Source organism: Pezoporus wallicus, unplaced genomic scaffold (genome assembly GCF_028554395.1).
Source record: "Pezoporus wallicus isolate ANWC-B61680 ecotype Strahan unplaced genomic scaffold, APGP_CSIRO_Pwel_v1 contig_8702, whole genome shotgun sequence".
In the NCBI taxonomy this organism is placed as follows: domain Eukaryota; kingdom Metazoa; phylum Chordata; class Aves; order Psittaciformes; family Psittacidae; genus Pezoporus; species Pezoporus wallicus.
Window position 1 is genome coordinate 1,387,837 of NW_026636754.1, and position 19,690 is coordinate 1,407,526.

General features: G+C 44.5%; 1 protein-coding gene across 3 annotated transcripts in view; it reads right to left on the reverse strand.

The window, feature by feature from the left end:
* TBCD (tubulin folding cofactor D) overlaps positions 1 to 19,690 on the reverse strand; it is a 122,387-nt gene that overhangs the window by 2,057 nt on the left and 100,640 nt on the right. For 2 of the 3 annotated variants that reach the window (XM_057401396.1, XM_057401399.1), the window contains 7 exons: positions 19,158 to 19,296; positions 12,871 to 12,992; positions 11,610 to 11,687; positions 6,534 to 6,623; positions 5,895 to 5,982; positions 3,872 to 3,981; positions 487 to 571 (listed from right to left, as the gene is read on the reverse strand). In XM_057401396.1, the coding sequence (XP_057257379.1) occupies positions 487 to 571; positions 3,872 to 3,981; positions 5,895 to 5,982; positions 6,534 to 6,623; positions 11,610 to 11,687; positions 12,871 to 12,992; positions 19,158 to 19,296 (712 nt within the window). Of the gene's footprint in view, positions 1 to 486; positions 572 to 3,867; positions 3,982 to 5,894; positions 5,983 to 6,533; positions 6,624 to 11,609; positions 11,688 to 12,870; positions 12,993 to 19,157; positions 19,297 to 19,690 lie in introns of those variants that run through there. The other variant, XM_057401397.1, reaches the window with a different exon arrangement.

The window sequence follows — 19,690 nt, forward strand, 5'->3', positions numbered from 1 at the left end:
AGGAACCCCTGACTGAGCAGAAAATGGGCAATTCCAAAAGATGTGCATGAAGTGGGGCCTACATGGGGACACGGTGTCTGCCTTCTGTGAATGTATTAATTGTTAAATTCTATTCTGCCTCTTAGGCAATGTCAGAAGGCTCTGCTTTCATCTCACATTATCATTTTGCTGTTGAACTTGATGGGGAGGGTTTTATCCGTTCTTCTCTTGCCCCAGGAATGTCAGTGTCTGAAACATCCGTACTGCATTTTCATTCTAGGTGATGCCATGCTACAGGCCTGGGATGTTTTCAAGAAGCAAGACTGGAAGGGCTCAAGCCAGAGAGTCTCCAGCAGTTCTCTGTATTGTGCAATCGGGTGTGAGGAGGTTCCTCCCGAACCAGTGAAGAACCACAGCTGGCGCACACAAGTACTCAGTAGGTGTGGGGGAGCGGTTGATCATCACTGTTTCTCTAAAGCCCCTCTGGAGCCTGTTGCTTTTTCTTACCTTGGACACCAGCTGTGGCTTGGGCACGTTCATGAGATCACAGAGGCAGTTGCGCTTCTCTCTTACGACGGGCAGTTCTGCCTCCCTGCATGAGGAAGCATTGTCCAGTTAACTGATACATAAAACCTGGCTGTTAGCTATATCCGTACCATCACTGTACTGTGTGTGCAGCTCTTCCTTCATGTACAGTTGGAGCAGGTTTTGTTGTGTCACGGTTTAAGAGTAACATTTTTGTACCATCTCGGGGCAGACACCCCCTAAGTACACAGTGAGTCCTCCACGAGTGACCAGTTAATGGTAAAATGACCAAGGCTATTCTTTTTGGTTTCTGTAGTCCAAAATCTAACACTCATACACCCCTTTGACTGAAAGTTCAATCATTTATTCTCTAAAGTCACAGCTCCATTTTGTTTAAGAAGACTTTGCATCAAGAATTAAGATAGATGTCACTGGATCTGGAGAACGTTTGATGTTCTCCTGCAAAATCCAGACCTCGAACTTGTCTTTTAAAGGTTTCTGCAATAGCATCATGTCCATGAGATCATTTCCTCAAGAACTGTCAGTTACAAAACGCTCCCAAATGCCAAAAATCCATGCAGACAACATTCTTTTCCATGCTGTAAAAATCCACCACTCTGGAATGCTGTGAGACTGCTCCCATTACTCACCATTTCAGTAGATTTGTTTTGGTTTTCTTGAGTAACAACTGTAAATGAAGGACTAAGAACTTAACTCTTAGCACACAAACAGAGTCCAAAACTACAGAGAAAAAGCTGAAAGGGCAAGTCAGAAATAACTTTGGACAATTTGTCATATTTAATAGTGGAACCCTTTCTGTAGCTGAACAAACTTCTTATATAGAGTTACCAGTTTAAACTCTGTATTCTACAACTGTTTGACAAACTCTGTTGTTCCAACAAGGAGCAAATCTGTGCAGCCAGTAATTAGTCTTCCCCAAACATTAATTCTCATTTGGCTTCCTGCTGTTAACGCTTATTGCAATTCAGAAGTTACTGGTTGTTCTAGCACTGAGAGCACTTGAGAGTAACAAGCAGCCCTCTCTGACACTCAAGCAAAGGCTTCAAATGTCTCCTTTGTAAACAGTTAAATCTATGAGATAAAACAATTAAGTTTGAAGTGAACGAGCTCTTCATCTTTAATCTTGGTGCAGTGGATGTACTGTACTGGGGAGCTTAGAGCCAGCCCTGAACTAAGCACAAACCAGGCAGCCCCATCACACCCTGGAAGTGACAAGGGGAAAACAGGAAGTATTTTGCTTTCTTGTACTAACCCATTAGAGCTGTCCTACCACTGGTGCTTCTAGAGCTGGTTGTCTGTAAGTGTACCATGTCTAACTGTGGTACTGTGAGCACCCCTGTGTGACATCAGGAATCTGCTCCTCCTCAGTTGTTTCTGTGACCAAATTCTTTATGTAACTTCCTGGGGAGAAGGACTTGGGGGTGCTGGTCACTGAGAAAATGAACATGAGCCAGCTTCAGTGTGCACTCGCAGCCCAGAAACCAACTGTATCCTGGGCTGCATCAAAAGGATGACCAGCAGGTCAAAGGAGGTGATCCTGCCCCTCTGCTCTGCTCTTGTGAGACCTCACCTGGAGCATTGTGTGCAGTTCTGGTGTCCTCAACATAAAAAGGACATGGAACTGTTGGAACAAGTCCAGAGGAGGCCACGAGGATGATCAGGGGCTGGAGCACCTCCTGTATGAAAATAGGCTGAGAAAGTTGGGGCTGTTCAGCCTGGAGAAGAGAAGGCTGTGTGGAGACCTCAGAGCAGCCTTCCAGTATCTGAAGGGGGCCTATGGGGATGCTGGGGAGGGACTCTTCATTAGGGACTGTAGTGACAGGACAAGGGGTAATGGGTTAAAACTTAAACAGGGGAATCTTAGATTGGCTATAAGGAGGAAATGCTTTACTGTAAGGGCGGTGAGGCACTGGAATGGGTTGCCCAAGGAAGTTGTGAATGCTCCATCTCTGGCAGGGTTCAAGGCCAGGCTGGACAGAGCCTTGGGTGCCCTGGTTTAGTGTGAGGTGTCCCTGCTCAGGGCAGGGGGGTTGGAATGGGGTGATCTCAAGGTCCTTTCCAACCCAAACTATTCTGTGATTCTGAGCAATCCTGTTCTTCAACTCAGATTTCATGAGGGAGCACTGCATCACACTAACTGTGATACTAAGCACCAATGTGTAGTTACACAACAGGCATTTTAACAACAGCAGAACTGTTAATAACCAATTCTTCAAAGCTGAGACCGTTACTGAGTTTTGGCAGCAGCCATCCCTTACAATGACAAACCTCGTTTTCGTTTCCCAAATACGAAGTTACTTGAGCTCAAACACAGAAATAAACTAGACAGTAAATAAATTTAAATGATGTAAGCATCAGTCTGAAAAATGTCACCCACAACCCCGAGGTAGCTTTGTTCTCTGAGCGTGTCTTGCTTTATTTTAGTTCCATGAAATGTCAATGAAGACAAAAACCCATTTAATAACCAAATAAATAATGTATTTTTTTTTATAGCTGTCTATTTTCATGTACTGACTACTGCTTGAAGCAGGGTGTTGGGCCACTGCACCCATGACCCAGGAGCATCATCTGGAACAAGGAACCACATTTAACATGGCAGCAAAACTAACAAACTGATTTAAGCTTTGGTGAATCCTTCTTTGGAAGAAGGGGCCCTGCTCCCCTGCCCTTGGAGGAAGGTAAAAGGAGGTAAATGAGTGAATTACAGAAGTGGTTGTATAATTCATGCCATCTTATGCTTGGGAAACAACTAAACTGTTCCAATTCAAAGTATTTGCCTGAATACAGGGTTTGTAGTGTTTTGAGTAATGACATTTCATGGGAGATTTGAGCTGTTCTGCTAATTCTGTTGTTCTGCAGCTTGCAGAGATCCTTCCTTTCCCCAGATCCTGCCAGTGCTCATCATGCCAAGAAACTGTCTGTGCAGTTGATGTCTGACTGTGTGCACAGCCCGGTCTCTGCTTCATGGAGAACTTCCAAGATTCCCTCCCTTTTTATGTTGTTAAAAAAATATGGGTCTTTTACTTTATCTAGTAGTGAATTTACACATGCCACAATGGTACGTGGTGCATATACATATATGTATATAAAACACACATACATACATATATATTTTATATATATATATGCGCATACACAAGCACAATGGTACCACAGGACAATATACCAGATAGCTCTTTAGAACAGAAGAATCCTTTCAAGCAATGTTTTTTTTTGGCCTAAAAGCAATAAATAGCTTAAAAGCAGGTATCATTTCTTTCAGGTTTCAAAGGCATCCAACTTTTATTTAACTTCTTAGTACAAAAATTATCAGTTCTTATCACTATCTGGCAACAAATGCACTTACCAGTTGGTATCGCTGAGTATGGTCAGAACTGAATCCATGATGGCAGCATCCAGCACATCGCTGTAGGTTATCAGCATCTCATACAGTTGGCTGGCTGTTGTTTTCCGTATCTATGGGAAGAGGCAGAGGAAGGTCACTGAAGGCTGCACAGCCACGTGTGGCAGAGCCCAGTGCCACCGCTGGGACTGGCTCCTCATCACAGGGACAGCAGTTTATGGTGAGCACTTTGTTACACTCAGAACTAGTCTGTCCATTCCTGCCTCTGACATGGATCCGGTGCAGGAAGGGAGTTTGCTTTTGCACCTCCAGGAAGTTCATGCTACTGAACAGTGCATATTCACTGCCCTTTTCCAGTGTTTCAGATTAAGGGTACAGCTCAGTGCCTCACAGGGAATGAAGTCAAATGTTTGAGACTGACCCATCCCTGGAAGCCAGACTGGATGGGGCTCTTAGCAACCTGAGCTTGTTGAAGGGGTCCCTGCTCATTACAGGGGGGTTGGACTAGATGAGTTTTAAACTTATTCTATGAACTGGACAATTTCTTTGCTTGAGGCAGAGTCTGGCTCTGAGTTGGGCTGCTGCAGGCTCACAGAACAGACTTCCAGCCTGGAGACTGTAAGAGTCAGCAGAACTCTCAAAACCTGCTGGGAGATGGATGGTGAGTTGACCTGAACATTTTACACTGTGGGTTCTGGAAGCAGTGAACACTGCAGCAAGGCTGGTTCTGAAGTACAGTGTGTGGCAGGATACCTAATGGAAGACAGCAAAAGTGCAGCAAAACCTGATTCTGTTGTTTTTTTCCAGGAAAGCCTGATGCTAAGCAAAGGAAGGAAAAAAAAATGAGGTTTAGTAACTCTAGGCTTATTTCTGGAGTAGTAGAGTCCAATTAAACTGACCCATCTGTAAAAGCAAAACATATTTATGATATAAAACACCAATGGAACACGAAATGGAAATGTTCTCTGTTCAGTTCTTACATTGTGCCCTTCCTGCAGAGGATTCTTCCTGTAGCCAGTACACCCAGCATGGGAACAGCTGCAGTAAAAATCTGCAGTCCCAGCCTTTGCTGAGCACCACCTGATTTTAACCTTTAAAAGTAACTGGCAAAGTAATCAGGGTTAGCATAAACAGTGTTGGGTTGCGTTGGCCAGACACCAGGCTCTTCAGGGGGTTCTCCAACCACTTCAGGACCTCATGGGTTGCCATTGCCCATGGCTTTGTTTCTTCTACAGCGCTTGGCTGTGGATGCAGCTCCATGGCTGCCCATAACATCAGAGGTGCAAGTCCTACCTACTCACAGGAACATCCATCGACGTCCCCAGGGGAAACCTTGCACAGAACACCAGGGCTACATGGAGCTGTTGGATGTGTTTGGCATCACAGCAGCTGCAAGCCAGGGATCCTGGGTTTTATATGGTGAAAACCACCCCAAACCCCACAACGTTTGCTAAGGCAATGGAAGTATTAATCAATCAGCTAAGATATTATTATCCCCCAGATGATCTTCTCTTGTACATACTTGGAACTAAGAACTGATTTTTGTGCCCTGTTGCAGTTAGTTACATGAAAAGGTAAACCCCTGATAAACCTGCCTGCATTGCACAAGCCCTCGTCACACCTGACAAACACAACAAATAAGTATGTTTTTCTTGAACCAGAACTATCAGAAATACCACAAAGCTAACAGGGATGTGTCTGATTGGAACCCTCAAGCTCTATATGGAGAACAGATCTTCACTGTGCTGGGTGCTGAGCAGAAGAAACAAATGACTTAGGCACCTAAATTGCTTCTTACTTTCCACAGAGGTGGAAAAGCAGACTGTATGGAGCAGTCAGGTATGCTGCAAGTATCCGGCAGCCTGTTTCAGGTGGCAGCACTGCAGACAGCAGAGCCTTCAGAAAGAAAACCTATTGTATACACTGATGTCCATTACAAAGAATGCTGCTTTGATGCAGATTATTTTTTATGTGTGAAGTATTTTAAACAATACAGTTGACAATACGCAGTGTCTTCAGTACTTACTACAGGAAATGGATGGCAAAGGAGGAGAAACAACTGAAAGAAAACTTTCTCTCTCATGTCTCCTTGAAACTGAATCAGGCCACAAAACCTAGAAAACACAAGGAAGAAAACAGATCGAGTTGGACCTGCAGAAGTGCATTTTGCGGGTGAGAAGGAAGAGGTGTATCTGAGAAAAGGGAGGGATGCTCTGCAGTGCCCAGGAAATCTTGGTTCCAAGTGCTGTGGGAAAGCAAACACTGAGGTACCTGTGCTGAGTTCCCAGAGGGCTCCTGAGGTGCCGCTCGCTGTGCCAAGTGCAAACATGGTGTGACTGCTGACGGGCAGCACTGAGGGCGCGCTGGGACCCGCACGTGAACCAGCATCACATCGACACCGAAGCACAGGGCAGGCTTTGCCAGTGGAGAAGTCTCCCAGTGAACCTTGGTGCTGCCTCCTCTGCTACCTGGACTGAGGGCTTTTACCCTGGAGCTAGATGTGTTTAACCCCAGTTAAACAAGGAAAGGAAGCTCTCACAACTTTCTATTATTTGTGGGCTTTTTTCAATTACATTTCACATGAAATAGACCCAGCTCTTCTATCTGGTAATTTAAATTCTCTTCACTTCGTACAAGCAGAGCAAAGATTAGTTTATCGACTCACACTCCGATGCTAGAGCGAAGCTTCCGGATGTCTTTGGATCTCTTGATCTCTTCTTTACAAAGGGTAAATAACTTCACTGGAAAGGGATGGCTGAAAATGGGAAAGAAGAAGAGATGAACAATCAGTTCCAGTAGGATTTCAAACACATTTAATGACTGTAAAGGTACCAAATTAACATTCAAAGGTGAGGAAAGACTGTGCAGAGCAAGGAGTGCTTTCTCCACAACAGCACAGTATCAGGCTGGCCTTTGGTAGAGCCACAGGCAAGTCTGGCTACCACCTCACTGGGTGTTTTTGGGTTTTAATAGGGAATGGATTAGCATTAATTATTACCCTATTTCCACTGCTACAACCTGCATGCTGAGGACTGAACTCCATTTACCCGACCCAGCAGATCCAGGATACCTGGCTAGCCATGGCTGGTGTTTGCAACAGAGCGTGGTAGGATGAGGAACACCATGTCAGGAATTACAAGACATAGCCAAACAGAGGTTATTTAGTCCGTGTGTCACTGTGGTGCGCAGGTCGTTCCCTAAGGGCTTCCACCAGACTTTACCTACAGGGTGATAAATGCTGTTCTTAAACACTCCACCATTTCACTGCCTGAATTCCTTTGGTGATGCCAGACAACGCAATTAAACACAGGGCTTGAGCCCCGTTACGTATCCGAGCCACGAAGCCAGCTTTAAATACGTTGAGCAAATTCTTTCCTCTTTCCACACCGCCTGGGAAAGGTGATTCCCACAGCTTTTTCCCAGCCACTCGTACAAACACAAGCATTGTCAGGATATTCCAAGGAGCTATTAAAGAGACGTAAGGAGGGAATATTGCTTTCATTTCAGTTCAAATGGTTTAATCTTTTACTTGCTACACTCAAAGCTGGAGTGCTGCAGATGCAAAAGAAACTCTTTCCTATTTGTCTAGCAGCATGATTAACTTCGGGGCTGCGTATTTTGGAGGCCTCTCTGTACTGTGCAGAAAGCAAAAACAGTAACATCCATTTGCTGCTACTGCGATGCAAAGCTGTGGAGGAAAACTGCTCCAGAGAGGTGTGCGGCATGATCTGCTGGAAAAAAAGACCATTTAAAACAAGCTGTTTATAGGAATGACACAATGTTTTGTGACCTTAATGCGCCTTTTACATGCAGCTTCCCTAACAAGAACTGCTGCTTTTTAATTACGTGAAACAAAACCCAAAATACTGGCAAAGACTGACTTCGTTAAAAACCCCCCGAGCAACAAAGCATGGACCCACTAAGCTAAAGAACGCTGTCTACAGCCATAAATATTGTCCACAAACCCCACTGAAAAAGTAGATTAAATTACCAAGGCTTCAGTGTTGATACTGGGGCTTCATAAGAAATGATCAGAGCCAAGAGTGGCCTCCAGGACCAAACCCCCTGTGGGGGCTGATTTAAAACACCTCTGTCAGATGCTGGAAGAGCAGGTTCCTCGCCATGTACTGCCCATGGTCCTGTCAGCCCCGCTTCCACGTTCTGTGGAGCGTGACAAGCACGGGACGCATGCACAGGGGAGACGTGTGATGAGGATGACAGACACCTGCAGGAATGAGTCTGTGTGTGTGTGTGCCCACACCTCAATTTGTCTGCGTGAACCAGGGACCTGCTCACCTCATACCAAGAGACTGAATGCGTTCTCTTACCTTGGTGAAATTTCTCCTCTTCCCACCCCCGGTTACACAAAGGCATTGTATGGACGACTACTCACAATACCTGAGCACTTGCCTGGCTTTCAGCACACAACAACAGCAATGTAGTGAATTAGGTGAGATTTAACCTGGTTGAACAACAGGGATATCGCTGGGAAGTGCAGCAACAAAGAGACCAATTTCAACAAAAGCATCTGGAATAAATTTAATACACATAACCTCACGTGCAGCATTTAGTGCTTAAAACAGATGCGCTTCTGTCATTTGCCAATTTCACATTTGCAATAACTAAACCTAACCTGTGTGTGATCTCAGATGACTCAAACAGCTTGGCCTCCTGAAAGGAAATTGAGAAAATTCCTTCTCCTGTGTGGGCACAGCGCCAGCAGGAACAGAGTCGGCATCTGGGGAGAAGGGATCAGCCTAAAGCCTTCACAAGATGTGAGCTGGGCACACACGGGGCTGCAGCAAGGGGAGGGCTTTTTCCTCCTAAAGGTGAGTGAAGCTTCAGCCGCTCGGCTCACACTGCCTGGGGTGGCTGGGAAACCCAACAGCCTCTGCCAGGCTCTGCTGCTGGGTGCCTAATGTAAGAGCAGCAGAACTGCTCTGAAGAAGTCCATGTTCAGCAAAGAGAGAAATCACAGAATGCCATAATGGTTTGGGCTGAAGGCACCTTAAAGCTCCTCCAGCTCCAACCCCTGCCACGGGCAGGGACACCTTCCACTAGAGCAGCTTGCTCCAAGCCCCTGTGTCCAACCTGGCCTTGAGCACTGCCAGGGATGGGGCAGCCACAGCTTCTCTGGGCACCCTGTGCCAGTGCCTCAGCACCCTCAGAGAACACACGCAATGCGTAATGCACAGCAGTACATAGAAACCTTCAGTCGGAGCTCAGTGGGACACAGACCATCCTGAAACACTGCAAGAGCGCCAGAAAAATGTGATACATACACAGTGCATGGATGCTTCATACGTACACAGAAGAATCAGACTCAATGCTTTTACTTACTACTCCAGAAAGCGTTAGATCCTGAACTGCCATTCACAGGCTATTCTGTTGCGCTGGTGCTCTGTGTTACACTAATCTTACCATAGTTCCTCAGGACCTACCAATCTCCCTGCAGCCACAGGAGCTGTAACCAGAAAACAATCACCCAGTGCCAGGTTTGCAGGCGGCTTCCATTCTCTGATCAATTCACACTCCCTACATAATTATGAATACGGCTCCGAATATTCACCAGGTACCTTGAGGTGAAACGGGGAGGGATTGGGTCATGCCACCACGGTGAAGGAATCCCATTTCAGCTGAGCTCTATGTCCCTGTTTGGGCAGGAGGGCACACGGGGCAGGGAGGAAGCGGGAGGTGAATGATGCTGCAGTTTCACAGGCGCTTTGTGCCTGTGGACACCTGCCCTGCTGCCAAGAGAAATGGTTTCCCTCCCTTCCCTCCCACTGCTTCCCACTTTATTCTGGCACGGTTTGTGAGCACACAGCAGAACAGATCGAGGAACGACCTCAAGCTGAGTTTTACAGGGTATTTTTAACCTGGAACAGTTCCCTAATGCCATTCATCACGTAGCAATACAAACCATTCCTGCCAGTTCACAGGAGGGGGAGACTCCCATGCTGGACATGCAGGTTTAAGCCAACTTAAGATGAACAGGAAGTAGCAGCCTTAAAAATGGCAGGAAGAGCTTAGCTTTCCATACTGCAGACTCAAAACTAAGCCAAGCACAACAAAGAGAAGCTGCTTCTGAGAGACTTGTGATTACGCCAGTGATACTGAAGCTGATTCATTTCAAACCCCACAGGGCAGGTATTTACCCTGCACTTCACTTCCCCACTGGCAGGTTCGGCAGGACCCTGGCAGAGAAGTGACCCACGCACCACCCATCAATCTAAACAGGAGCACTCAACATACGACAACTGAGGAGAAACACCCAGGGGTTCACTCGCCCTCCTGAACTAAGATCACAAGACACCAGCCCTGCAGAGAGCTCCAGTGCTGAAAGCCACCTACAGAACCATGCCAGAGATGTCAAGCTGCATATTCTGAACTTGAGGAGCTGGGAGGTGGAAGAGGCAGGAAAACGCCTCGCAGGTCACATCTCTGCAGGGCAGGAGTGACACCAAGTGGCAATGTGCTTTAACTGGAGCAGCGAGCTCTGAACGAGTGTCAAACTAATCCAGCCAAAAGTCGTTAGTCACAGAATCACAGAACGGTTTGAGGTGGATGGGACTTTTAAAGCTCTTCTAGTTCCAGCCCCCTACAATGAGCAGGGACACCTTCCACTGGACCAGGTTGCTCCGATCCTGCTTAAATTAAGCAGTGTAGGATATTACCTGCTCTGGACTGCTGCTGTTTTATTAGGAAGTAAGGTCCAGGACAGTTCACACTACCCCTTGCTGAAACTCCAGTCAGCCCACTGTAGTAAAAAATGGGGGAAGTCAATGAAATGGAAACAAACACCTCAAGGAATGTCAGTCTTTCATTCCCAGGTTCTCCAAAAGGTTTTTCATTTGCTATATGACAAGAAGTTTACAGCAGAATAGAAGCAACAGGAAAGCTGCTCACCAGCAGTAAGAGTGCTTTTAAAAACACCTCATCCCTCTTATTACTGTTTAACTGTAAGGCACACATTACAGAGCAGCAGGTGGCCTTTTTGTCAAAAATATGCTTGGATCACCTTCAAAAATCTTCTCCCCCTCTTCTCCCCCCTAGGTTTTATTTCAGGCCTTTTCCATCAAGCTTTACAATGGCACCACGGGACTGAGTTTGAGCCTCACTGGCACAGCAAACACACTGATGCTACCACACGCGCTCTGTCCAGTGCCCCATGATGCAGGAGACAGACTCTTCTGGGATTTCCACCCATGATCTATCATTCTCCCCTCAGGGAAGGCTGGAGTCTGTGTGGAAGTCCCCAGGTCACCAGCATGATCACCAAACTGAACAAGCACTATTCATTCTATCTGTGAGTATCTGACTAATCTTCAACTCTCACTCAATTAAAAGAGACTATCTAAATACACACTTCAAAACAGGAGCAGACTCAATTGAAACCTTTAGATTCATAAGGCTTTTCAGATCTATTTGCTGCCTGCAGTTCTTGAATCAAAAAACTCCAAAACCAGTACAAGTGCTTGTAGCATTTACACTGTACAATTCTGCAAACACCACTACATGTGCCCCGACGCTGCCTGGCAGGGTCTATGGAATATATCTTAATATTACTGGAATTAAAACCATTCTCCTCTGAAACATCTGCAAAAACTTAAATCACCAGAGCCACGTACACTCACCCCTGGAGTCCCATGGACCCACACCTAGAGCAGTTCAGCAGCACTGTAAGATTCAAGAGGCCTGTTGCATGGTGGAAAACACACAGAAAAGACTTTCAGCAACTTACTTCTCTTGCATGGTAAAGGTGTCAAAACAGCCATTTGCCAGCATTTGGTCCAGCATTGTCAGGAGAGGTACAGACACCCTGATGAAAGAAGATCATTTAACAATGTAAATACACTTCCTGGCATACATATACACAGTGTTTTAACGAGAAACAAAGAAACTTCCTATCTACCTACACATATTTAAATTAGAAACCTAATTTAGACAGGGGAGGGTTGCTCGGGGAGTTGTGTGTTGGCTAAACCATCCTCCTTGGCTGAGAGGGGGACCTTCTGTTAGAGCCAGAAGGAAAACACCTGATTTACAACACGCCTGGTTTCAACTTGCAGGGTCCTGAAAACACAGTTCATGGGAGTAGAAAACAGTGATTTATTTTCTAGGATATAAACAACACATTGCACAAAACCTACCAGCAGTTACAGCGGGCAATTACCAAGTGAACCGACACACAATGTGTCAGCTGCATTAACTGCGGTCGTATTTTCTGTTTCAACAAATGAGAAAAGAAACAGAATAGACCTGAAAATCCTGTTAATAATCATGTTTTTTTTTCACAGTAGGGAATATTTTCTATTTTGCACATATTAGAATCATAGAATCACAGAACAGTTAGGGTTGGAAAGGACGTTAAGATCATCCAGTTCCAACCCCCTGCCATGGGCAGGGACACCTCACACTTAACCATCTCACCCAAGGCTCTGTCCAACCTGGTCTTGAACACTGCCAGGGATGGAGCATTCACAACCTCCCTGGGCAACCCATTCCAGTGCCTCACCACCCTAACAGTAAAGAACTTCTTCCTTATATCCAATCTAAACTTCCCCTGTTTAAGCTTGAACCCGTTACCCCTTGTCCTGTATTGATAAGTGAGGCTTAGAGAAATTAATCTCATTTTGCTGAATAAGTCACCTTTAAAGAAAAATCTTCACAAGAAAATGATACCTCCTTCAAGTATTTCTGAAAGAACTCTACCTAAAGGAAATGCAGACTGGACGATACTGAAGAGCGTGCAGCAATATATAACCCCAGTACTGCATTATATAAAACCTGGTGTTTATCCCATTATGCGTGATAATGTGATAGTAAATGCAAAATACCCTACACCACTCCTTTGCTATAGGTTTTACTGTAGCAACCTGATGGCGTAAAGCACACTTAACAAGGCTCAGGCATGCTTCATCTAGCCCTAGTAAAAGACGTGCCATGCATCTGATTTCAAGCTGTCCTGCTGTTAGGAATGAAGAGCACAGGGAAACGGTTACCGGTCATTCCGCAGGTTGTCCTCAAAGACCTGCAGCAGTGTTTCACAAAAACTCTCCAAAGCGCTGGAATCGTTCTGGATTTTCTTCATGTAGTCAAAAAGGCTCTGGGCAGAGTATCTGAGCTGCAAGAGAAGGAACCTCAGATGCAGGTACAGGGAACAAACCCCACTGTACAGTTATGCTTGTCCCTCACTACCGGAGGTGTAGACCTGCACTGGAACACACACTTCCAACAGCAGCCAAGTACATTAAATTCAATATCGATATCTGACAGGCATGTGGCTATTTCACTTGCATTAATCCCTTCTCAAGGAAGGGTTTTCCTTCCTTTTTTACGTTTTGCCATTGTAGGAAAAGAGACCACATTAAAGGTTTGTTATTTTCTTTCTCTCAAAGTAAAACATCCCCAGAGCGCTGTGATTATCCTGCTTTACTTCAAACAGTAATATTGTTATGGCTGTGAAAGAGCACACAAGAAGTTCAAGAGGTAATATTTATTAAACAACTGAACACTGCAGAGAAGCTCTTGGGCACTTGGTACAGGCCACACCAACCACTACTCAGGTTAGAAATGAAAACCAACTCAGAAGTAATGCCTCTTGGTTTAACTTTGTAATGTTCATCAGCTGCTTCAGAAAGATGGAGGGGCTTTTAATGCCTGTGCCCAAGGCTCAGCTGGAAGCATCCCTCTGTGTAACACCACCCCGCAAACATGGCAGGGTCCAGCCTTGGCTCAGCACCTCCCTACAGCGATGAGCCCAGCCCTGCAGGAACCACAGCCCCACAGGCACCAGCCAGTGGCCTCCCCACTCCTGGAGCTGCAGTGTGGGACCTCCACGGGACCCCTCTTTCTCATGGGACCCACCTATCAAGTAGGATCCATGGCTCAAGAGGCTTACAGTACACCCCTGAGCTGCAGGACAAGGACTATACAAACATCACTACTAATGCTAAGATTTGCCATTTCGGGGAGAGGTGGAATTTCAGTTTCCAGGCTCATCTTTTAAAATATTAGTTGATTTCCCTTGAGGATAAGAATTTGGGTGGTTTTTTTGTTACAAGAACGACCCCTCAAAGGAAAACGCTGTATCAAGGATAAACATCATCAGACTGCTGCATCTTCTCCATTCTGATGTGAAGGATTATCCATCCTCCTGCGGCTTGGTCAAGTCTTTCCCATAAGAAACTGGCTTACATGAAGGGGGCTATGGGAAGGGCAGGTGGGGCAGAGCAGTTTCGAAGCACAGACTTCTTTCAGTTTTGGTCCCAAGTGTTAAACCATTCCCTGTTGAGTCAAGAGGGGGCTGTAAGCAGTCAGCAAGCCTGCTCTGTCAGTGGAGATTGTCTTTCTGAAGCTCATACGTAGCATTTTGATAGCTCATTCAGAAGTGCAATCAGCTCCCTCAGAAGACTGACTTTTATCAAGAAAAACAACGTTAGATTGGTATGAGCAGTGTAGTAAGTGTCTGTCTGCCTGAAAACAAGAGAGAACAACCTCTATTTAAACATTTTACCTCACTTTTGTATCAGTAACAGTTCTGGGTGCATCTGCACAACAGAACAAGAAATGTGTTGGCCCTCAATCAAAGCTCTGAAGTAGTTTCCAAAAGTTTCAGCCTACTTGTACACAGCCCAGCAGAGGCTGTGGTTCTAACTACTTGTTCTGTAGTGACACATCCTGGGCAATGCAGAAGCAGAAATACTTCTTTAAAGAAGTAAAGCAATGTAAAGGAATGATTCAGTTATTCTGCATTGCAAAACGGCAGCCAAATCTCCGTGAAAAGTCTTTAAAACATTTGCAGAAGCCAGCTGTGCTAACCTCAAGTACTGGATTGAACTGAGTGAGGTTCTTCCATATGCCAAAACTAACGCTGGTACTTCCCCTGTATGCTGAGCATAAACTGGCCCCTTCACACTGAAAGGTCTGCACAGGAAATACAGTGGTAAGAAAGAAAGAGGTCCTGAAAATCTGAAACCTGATTAATTGCTGCACGCTGCCCTCTAAAACAATCTCTGCTTTAAAGACCGCTGCCTTACACTAGCAGAGAGCAACCATAAGCACAAGAAAGGTTACATCCAAGTCAAGTCTCAGGAAGAATGAGGTTAACCGGGTAACTTTCTCTATTTGTCTTTTAAACTTCCCTATGGATCTCACACCATTTTCTGAAAAAAGCTTAATTACTTGATGCTTTTCCTGCAGATTCCAATGACTGAAAAGGCAACAATGGGCACGAAAGGAAAGGGCAAGTGTAACTGCACATAGGAGGCTCCAGTGCTGGGCTAAACCAAGAGGGAGCAGCATGATAATCAGAAAAACTCTATGATGAAGACAGCATTTCTTCATTAGGACGTAATTAAACTGAAAGGTGTGGATAAACCATCACACAGCTGCTTGGGAGACTGAAACATGGAATGTTTTCCAAATCATCAGCATACACCATATGGACTTTACTGGAGGTAATTCCAACATAACAAGATGCCATGAGATGAACAGGTTAAACCCGCACGTCCTCCTCAGGATTCATTTCCCAGATAACCTGAGGACAATTACCTGAGCTATACCCTTAACTGCTTAGGAGTCTTTGCAGAGAAGAGCATTTCCAAATTTCTTCCTCATCTATGCAGAACACAGAATTCACACTACATCAGATGTGTGACATTTACCTTTCCCTGGGGTTCCACAAGGACTGGGAAAGGAAATTAGGAGGTTAATGGGTTGGAACTGGGACAACTTTGGATAAGAATTTAAGAGGAGGCCTGAGAATGACCTTGTTCTTATTAAACACAGTAAAAGCAGGGTTTGCCAAGGCCTGACTCTCTCATCATTCAAGCTAATAGTAGATATTTCAGTGATAGGGAACACACGATAAGGCAAACAGTGTTCAAAGGGACCATTCATCTGATGATAAAGTCCTAAGGACACAACCCCAGTGGTTCTCCGCCTCCCATCAGGCCAGTCTCCTCAGAGCCCAGGTATCACAACAAAATTCAGTCTGCTGCACGTAATGCACCCCAAATGGAAGTCAAGTGAGTAACTGCTGGGAAAGCCTGGGCAAAATCAGATGTGCAGCTCATTGCTAAAGGCTCCAGTTTTCATAAAAGCATTTCAGCAGAGCAAGACCCACCGACAGCATCAGAACATTCCTGTAACACGTGCAGACGAAACCACGTTACGCTCAATAAATAACGCTGGGTTTGGATCACTTCTAATCCTGACAAATTTACAGCCCTGCAGTGGCAGTAGCCTGTTTTCCCAGTCACTTCAGAAACAACTGCATATCACTGGAGTTTTAGCACAAGTGAAACCATGTCTCCATTGTTGTCCTTGCAATGTTCCCTTTAATAAAGCAGATCTTTGGAGGCCAGTAACTCTAAGGCTCCAGTCAGTGATATTTTATAAGAAGGAGGAATATCATCATCTCATCTTGGAACCCCGGTACTGGCCTGCGAGAAAACCTCCAATTTTCAACACTGGTTGCTGTTTCTTTTGTAAGAAAGAAAGAAAAGAAAAAAAAAAGGATTTACTTAAAATTTCTGTAACATTTTAAAATGTAATTTTCACTCTCGGGGGTGAGGGGACCTCCCAGGACATTCTGTGCTTTAACCAAGTTCCAAACGTAATGTAATATTCAACAATAATGAAATTATATCAAAATTATATCCTGACCCTGAAACTCCGGGGTTTGGGAACTGGAGAAAGAACCCCATTGTCTTGTTCTGATCTCCATATACTGAGAGGGGGTTTTATGCAGCCATAAGAAATCTGCATCACTGTGGGCCACATATATAATTAGAAGATTCTTTTACACAGAGAAAGTGCCCTTTGAACCAAGGCGATGCAGCAGAATGCCAAACCCCAGAGGGAATGACATCTTCTGTTTTTCCAGATTACTTCAAATGCTGGAGCTGCAATTCTTTCAGCAACCATGCTGCCACCACAGTGTTTCTGAGATACCCCACACAGCTCATGTCAGAAAATCTCTTTAAAAAGCAGAACAAAGAACTACTCTTGCTAAATATACTGCAGAGCAATCTTAACTATGGAGAAATAGCCACTGACCGCTGGATTACAATGGAGCCTTTCTCCTACTAATTCCATGAGATGACTTAAAGACATCTGAACTCAGATTATCTTGCGGTATACAAGACTCTTCTATGTCCATGTGTGTATGCATGTTTATATTTTGTAAGTGACAGATCACAGGAACACACCCAGGTTACTGCAGGAACACATATCTGAATAATCATTTTCTCATATTCAAGACTTAAAAAATCCAATTCTTTCATATGGATTTAATACAACAGATCTTAAATTTTTCTAGTAATATTTAAAATCAGTCCCTGGATATTTAGCAAAGAACACTACAGACTTAGAACAGCCTGAAACGCAAGTCATTCTAATACACATCAATTCTAATTTATATATTGCTTTTCAATATTAACCGTAATTCACCGTGCACTGTATGATCCCAAGTGCAAATATCCTATACTTGAGCCTCCCTTGCACTCCTATCTGGCTCAAAAGAGGATGAGGTCATCTTCTTTTGAAAGCCAAAGCCCCTGAGAGTATTTTAACTGGAACAAGCCTTTAACGCTAAAGAAAAACGCAGGGTCACAGAAAGTTAACATTTCAAACTCGTGTTTTGGAAACAGGGCAGGAGGTTTCCCTTACGCACCCTGGCAGCTGGTAACGAGGGAAGGGAGCTGGGAGTAACAGAACTGTTCACACTTTTCAAAACCAAGCACAACCACAACTTTGAGAAAACCTAAAAGATACCAAACTGTTGAGTAAGGATTTTCCTCTGCCCTCGTCAGCCATCAGAACGTCCGTTTCTCCACAGCCTTCCTCCCTTTTCATATGTACACGAATAGCTCTGGCTTTGGTGGAGCCTCCTATAATTAACTGTGTTTGATTAAAAGCTGAATTTCTTGTACATGCCTGCTATTAAAAAAATCTGTTAAGAGTTACACTGTCTATCCGATAATTATGGGCACAAACCAATAAGCACATGCTTGCAAAGGTCTCAAATAGCTGGAGCTATATAATTAGTTCCCTTTTTAGAAACATTAAAATTCTCCACATTGTTTTAAATACAGACACCAAATTCCCAGCTACACTAAACCCAAAGGCATATGGACATCTCTTGATCACAAAGAACCCATCAGGGTTTTGCACCAGGCAAAACCCATCATTCAGGCATATTCTCAACAGTTCATTGTAAGACTGAAAAGTGGAAGCCATGGGAGACAAGCTTGAAATGATTACCTCCTTCCTTCTGTGAACCCAGCAGGAGCTGTTCTCTCTCCACAGAAATGCTGTTTCCCCGACACTTACCACTCTTCTACCAGCTCTTTTTAATGAGAGACAGTATTCTTAATTAGAAACACTCTTAAACACTGTTGGGGTGCTGATTCATGACCTCCTGTTAAAGGACCATGGTGATTTAAAGCTTTCACTGGCAGAATATTCTGTTACTTGTCTGTAGTGTCACACTGAACCGTGTCCTTACCCCAATAGCTGTTTTCACATATGCTACATCTTTGGCTACGCCAAATAACAAAAAAAGAGAGAAGCCAAATGCCTTGAAACCAAGAATTCTGAAACCAGCGACACAAGTTGTAATAGAAGGACAGAAGAATACAGTAAAGTTATAATAAAGTCTGGAAGATTTTGGCAGTGTGACAGACTACCAAAACCAGTGATAGAGACAGTGTTCAGGCACAGAAGAATGAAACATATTGCAAAGCTCAGAGGATTCAGACATCCAAATGACATTTCTTTGTAATGTAAGCTCTGGCTCTCTCTGCTAGAAAGTCAAAATGAAAAACCCTGAACATACTGTTAACACGTATGGACAACTGACAGTTAACACCTCACATCAGGTTACAAATGAAAACATCGAGGCATTCACCTCACTTAAAAAGAGCAATCACTTTGTATTTAGCCACAGCATTCAGTTGAACACTCTTCCTCTGCTAACAGCTTGGAAGAGTGGGTGAGTAAATAAACCTAAGAGCCGCCTGAGCCAACAGGTTCTATTAGGCCAGGAAACAGGTAACGAAGTGCCCAGTAAGTCATGAAAACAGTACTTTTAAAGATGAAAAATATAAAGGCCATCAGGTTTAAAAGTATGACTTGATTTCTTTTAAAACTCTCACAGCTGACCCGCTCCCAGAAACAGCCATCTGCAGTCACTGCGATCGACTTCAGTCTATTACATTTCAGTCCACAATTTATCAGTAAATGCATTCTCCTACCCAACAGGAAAGCCACTCTGCCTTCTTACCGTTGTCTCTGTCAATCCACCAACAGACACGGAGAGACCCAGAAGCACAGAGTATTGGTATGCCGGCAAAGCCAAAAGCTGGGTGATTCGAGGGAAAGCTTCTGATGCAGCATTCCAGTTCAGAGTCTCTTTCTCGGACCTGGGGAAAGGGGAAGGAAAAAATAATATTGGCTGTGTGCACTCCCTTTCTTCCCCATACATTTCTATGATAGCTCCTCATCCTCAAGCAGCACATCAGTGAAGAAAGTCTCTGAATTACCTAAAAATCAAGTTTATCATTAGTCTTTAAGCATATGGGGAAAATGCAAAAACTTCAGCCACTGCCAGTGGACTGAAGCAGTCCTCAAGTCCTTATTCCTTTGAACCACAGTTCATTTTTCATATGCACTTTTCTCTACACCAAGAAAACAAGTTCTCCTGCTTGCATTCCTTTCTGACTTCTCTGCCATCAACAGCTAGTCAACCACTGATACAAAGGCAGACTTATCCCAGGAGAGGCTGACACACACCCCCACCACACATCAATCAGCAGC